Source organism: Limulus polyphemus, unplaced genomic scaffold (genome assembly GCF_000517525.1).
Source record: "Limulus polyphemus unplaced genomic scaffold, Limulus_polyphemus-2.1.2 Scaffold118, whole genome shotgun sequence".
Lineage (NCBI taxonomy): Eukaryota > Metazoa > Arthropoda > Merostomata > Xiphosura > Limulidae > Limulus > Limulus polyphemus.
The window spans coordinates 314388-320035 of record NW_013665728.1 but is presented as its reverse complement, the minus strand read 5'-3'; the positions used below and the strand labels follow the sequence as shown (position 1 = coordinate 320035).

Below are 5648 nucleotides of genomic sequence, written 5' to 3'. Positions count from 1 at the left end.
CTAGTATTTCTTAGTTTTAGTTTTACGTAATTTTGTGGTTCGTTTTATGTTTACTCTTTTATTGGCTTTCATTAAACGTATGTTTACTGCAGTGAAGTCTTTTTGTTAACGATTGAAGTTCTGCTCTGAAGTTCAACTTCAGCACCATTGAGTTGCAGTCAAATGAGGATTATTATGGTAGAAGGTGACTTGGTGAGTCTGAAACCTAATGAGGAAGTATTAATAGGACCCCCAGACAGAGGTGAGCTACTCTGGCTCTAGTCAATACCACCATTCAACCAGGAGAGACTAGAGATGCCACTGGTGAATGATGTTCACCAACAGTAACTGTTTTGCAATTGAGCAAAATGTCAAAGTCAAACTGGTGAAGATGATGATCTGTGGTACAGCTTTGAGCCTCTCCTAGATGGGGAGGCCTACTCTCTGGGTAAACATGGGCATTGAAGGAGCCCAGAGTTGCCGTGAACAATTTAGTGATGTAACACAGGTACCCCGATGTTACATGTCTTAGGAGCAGGGGTCTAGCACTCATCTGAGTGCATGGATTCCTGTACCAGCCTGCCTTGCCATGCCAATGGCATTAAGTACTGCTATGCCAGGTACAAACCATATGTCTAAGATTGAGAGGCTTAAGCTGAGATCACAGGCATCTGGAGGAAAGGCAAGTAGTTCTCACCTCTGACTTTCAAGGAAAAGGTGAAAGAGGACTCGGACCATTTCATCACACAATTTCAAGCTGGTCAGTGCTTGGAACTGATGGACTGTGGAGCAGATGATGCCAATGCTGTACTTTGAGTCTGAACCTGCGAGCCATTGATGCTGTCAAACATCTGAGAAAGTTACAGTTTCTGGACTGGGATATGGTTACTATTGAGCTATACCAAGACTTTGATCTAGGGGAAACTCAGATATTCATTGAGCAACTCTGAGAGCGCGAGTGTATACACAGATGACCTGCCAATAGTCACTGCAAAACATGAAAACATTCCCGTGGACAAGTGTGTAGAGGGACTACTGAACAATCTTATACACAATACTTGAGAATAAGAGATATTCGCACCTTCGCTGATTACTTTGAATAAGTTTGAAGAAGGGGAAAGGCAGCTGCCATGTCTGTCCATAGCCCAGACTATTCTGTACAAGTGAGTGATGTTGGTCAAGTTCGGGTCTCATATAGGAAATCTAAGCTGCTAACACGTCTTGACATTGCAACACAGCAACACCTAGTACCCAATGAATTTGCAGGGCTACCCTGGTCCTCTCATGATGCTTGTACTGAAGATTTCCCCAAATGGATGTCACTTGGGAAGAGAGGAACAAAGTACATATTTCGAGTATAGGTAGCAGAACCTTGCCATGCAGCAAAATAGGTGGAAGAGGCAGTTTTACCCAACTGCACTATTGCTTTTATTTCCACTCCAGAAAAATAATGGAACCTGAGTTGAAGAGGAGCAGTAGACAGCTTGTGCTGTAGGGTATGATGGTCAGCCTGGCTCTGGCATGGCTGGGTGAATTTTGGTACATCCTTATCAAGATGCACAGGCGAGAGATAAAGTTCCTGGTTCACAAGGGTATAACCAGGACCCTGACAGTTTTGTCAAGTATCAGGCACTCCGAGTAAAGCCAACACTCTGCAATTAATAATGAATTCATTATTGCAAATGCTATCAAGCTATATGTGATTGGAAAAGCATATCTCTGACTACATCTAGATATTGTGAGCCACATGGCAAAGGAAGTTATTGCTAACCTCGGTTCTGGCATATAAATTCTGCGAATGGATGCACTGCAGAAGTTAGCAGTCAGTTTTGCTTGTGCAACCAGAGAACTGAGCTTCTGTGGGAAGATCATCATATTCTAGATAGAAATGACCCACAAAACAGTAGATGGAATGAGCGTACATGAAGGACAAGTCAAAAGTGGCTGACTAAAATACCGAGTAATCGATTATAACACGGCAAGATTCACTAACTAATTAATAAATCCACTGACTGAATCATAATTCACTAATTAACTAACTCGTGTCTTTAGGTATCACAATAGTTTCCCCAAACCTGAAAATTTTACACGTATGATGAGATTCAGACATTCAGGAAACTTCTAGACGTCATAACTCATAAGTATGTGATGCTAAACTTCCTTTGGTAAACAAAACATCTGTATAAAATATAAATTAAAATACTAAAACATGACCCACAACAATATTATGACGGAGAAGCAATCTAAGCTTTAAACACGTGTCAGCCAGCGACTTATCATTGAGACGCTATTTACAAGAGCAAATTGACAAACAGCCGTTACAGTGCAAGCTTGTTTAAATTGATGAAGTGTAATTTTTATCAGTATTATTTATATCACAGCATATCGTAACTTAGGTAAGGAATTTTTAATAGTATATTACTTATTTGTTTTATTAATAAAAAGAATTGCTTCCCAGTGGCACAGCGCTAAGTCTGCGGACTTACAACGCAAGAGACCGGGTTTTGATACCTGTGATGGGCAGAACTTTGTGCTTAACTTCAAACAAACAAACATATTAATAATTAATCTTCTCATTATTCAAAAGAACTGACGAACATTAAGCTAGTATCCTCGATAAGCTAGACTTTATGATAAGAGTAGAGAACTTGTAAGACTTTCTTTAACTAGTTTTAATAATGTACAAATAGTAAAGCATATATAAAACTTTAGTAATTTAATGAATTTATCTAAGTCGGCAAATATTTAGTATTAATCTGAGCTTGTTATATGTAGTTACGTAAAATGTCACATGTATTTGTCTATGATGAAACAACAGCTGAAATCCACGGGCACAAGTGAAGAACAGTTTCAATATCCCAATTCTCCAGTACTTGTCGCTTATGTTTTCCTATTCTATGCCAGAACAGTTAATGACCAAAACGCTGTAAAGGGAATATCCCAAAATATATTTCTCAGCGTTGCATAAGGTCGTGACAATGTGAGGATAATTAACCTACAAGGTTTTAACGTGAAATTTAGCTTTCCAAGAACTTATAAGATGATTATATAAGAATTATTCACGATTATCTGTGGATAACTGTAACGTACAAATGATAGCCTAGTGAATGTAAAGAAATAACACCCATTCACACACATAATAGCGATAAAGGGTGTGTGTGATTACTCGTTTTACCTTCCAAATCACTTTATAGCGAACGCTTTAAAATGGTAATATCAAGTCTATTTCATATGTACTATTGATATTTATCTAATATATTTAAAATAAAATTTCTGCTTGGAAAATCGATATTTGCAAGCTTTCTTTTATTTAATCGTAATATCTTTAAAGCCATATTTAATCGTAATATCTTTTTGGAGTTTTACGACGCAAAGGACTAGTGCCATCTTCGCATATGTTCTTGCTATGGACCTGTGTCGTGCAGATACCAAATATCTCGTTCCTCAATCATACATACTGAATTTGTGAACAAAATTGGTGTTTTAACATGTAAAGGTCTTGTTTGGAATTTGCTAAATCAATACGTTAATACAGCGTTAGGTTTTACTTCCTGTTATATGATTAGGTTGGGGTTATTTGTTGTTTCTTGGGGGGGGGGGTTATTGATAACACTCGTAGTGTAAGATCGCTTTACGACTTTTACATGACGCAAAGTTACATTCGGATTTTAATGATAGAGATTATGTGACTGTGCGAACATTTTTAGCGTTTGTACACAGATCTCGTTTACACTACGAAGAGTCGTGACGTGTTACGAAGTTTCGTCTTTATCTGTGTTATTTTCCTTAAAACGTTAAGTTGCCAACCCAACATGTTTTTAATTTCTATATAACTAACAGTGCCTGACTTCAGTTTAGAATACGGTTTGTTTCTAGTAAACTGTAGTTTATACGGATATTTTCTTTCAGTTTCAACTAATTTTGTTTCGTTTAACTTCGACAGTGTTTGTTGCCAGTACTAAAACGATCAGCCGTTGTTTCATTGATTACTTGTAAATAAAGTTTCATTGTTTGCTTGTATACACACCATTTTGTGTCTCTTTCAATCCATCTACGACGTGTCATTAAACATCCTTTCACATACTACGTCTAAAAATCGCTACACGTGCTCTTCTACATTTTAGATCCGCTAGACTAATGTTGTAGTGGTGATAGGTAACTGTGTGCGCTACTTCCTCCGAGTCGTAGATTAGCACGTGAGTGAAGTGACATACATGTGCAACGGCAGTGTATGGAAAATACATAAACACTTTAAATGTCGCACAGAACACTTTGTGCCTATGAATTCATTAATAATATAAAGCTTAATTGCTTCCCCTCAGTGGCTCAATGGTAAGTCTGTGGACTTATAACAATACAAATTCTGTAGCTTTACGCTTAACAACAAACAGATCTTAAATATTATTTTAAGGGGACCTTCCTTCAAAAATCGGTGGCAATGTATATTTTCAAAAACTGTATTCTACTAGAGTAAAAAACAAACAAACTGTTTTTAAATAAATAATTGCGGTTAATTGTCCTTTTTTTTCTTTCTGAGGAACAGCATTCTGTATATTTCTTATGATAGCTCTAGTCTTGACGTGTATAGTGTAAAAGAAGTGAACAGGTGTTTTCTCTAGAACACCCGTACATCAATTCATCTTGTAGCACACATTTTACATTGTATAACTATAAGCGCAGCTAACGGCTTGACAGTATACCGCTACTCCGATTATTACTTTCGTCCAGTTCTAGTGTATTAGAACAGGACTGATCGGTAAAAGGTAATGAATCACTTAGAAAATGAAGGAGAGCTCAGTTCCCAAACGGCCCTGACCGATAGTAGGAATACAGAGCAAACAGAAGATTACGGTAAAAAATATTTTTATTCTGAATTGTTGTTTCTTGTTATTTATAAATATACATTCAGATGTTTATGTGATGATTCATGTGTACAATAAAAGTTATTTATTTATGTTTTTACTTCAACTGGTCTAGTAAACTTTTATGTCTTCTCTGTTAAATGTGTGTGTGTGTGTATGTATGTATGGATGGATAAAGTATGGTTCTTTTTCCTCCAGTAATAAATATCAAAATAAAAACGTAATGATTATTGAAAACATATAATTAATGGGTAGCATATTTTTTGAAGCTCGTTTTATCATAATTTTCAGATTTTTACCTTTTGTTCATAAGGAAAATTTAGATTTTGTTAAACTCTGTGTAAGAACCAAACCCTCTATAGTATGTACATATTTCATGCCGATAATGACGTTTGCTTTATCCGTTCAGTAATAGGATATACTGTTAAGTAAATACGGAAGGATCATATGAACTCCAGTCAATGTATACATGTGTGGTGAAAGTTTAAAAAATCAAGGGAATAACGGAAGTTAATAGCGGGACTTAATCTTAGTATGAATCTTAACAAAACCGATGTGTTTATTGGATGATTGTAACGGGCAGTAGCATATTCAGAGCTTGTTTTTGCAATCCCAAGTACACCGTTACCGTATTTTTCGGAATATAAAACGCACCCTTATTTTGAAGACAAAGTTTTGGGAAAAAAAAACTACAGTCGCATTTGAAATGTTTTTATTGAACAAAAATTGAATTTGATACTTTAAAAATTAGTACATATTGATCTAAACACAAAACATCAAAATAAAATACCGTAAATCAAAAAAAGG

The 5648-nt window shown here is 36.2% G+C and overlaps 1 protein-coding gene across 2 annotated transcripts in view; it reads left to right on the top strand.

The window, feature by feature from the left end:
* The first annotated feature begins 4702 nt into the window (after nt 1–4702).
* Nucleotides 4703–5648, top strand: part of LOC106472141 (choline transporter-like protein 2) — a 68677-nt gene continuing 67731 nt past the window's right edge. For both annotated transcript variants that reach the window (XM_022401570.1, XM_022401563.1), the window contains exon 1: nt 4703–4830. In XM_022401570.1, the coding sequence (XP_022257278.1) occupies nt 4746–4830 (85 nt within the window). In that variant the 5' untranslated portion in view covers nt 4703–4745. The remainder of the gene's footprint in view (nt 4831–5648) is intronic.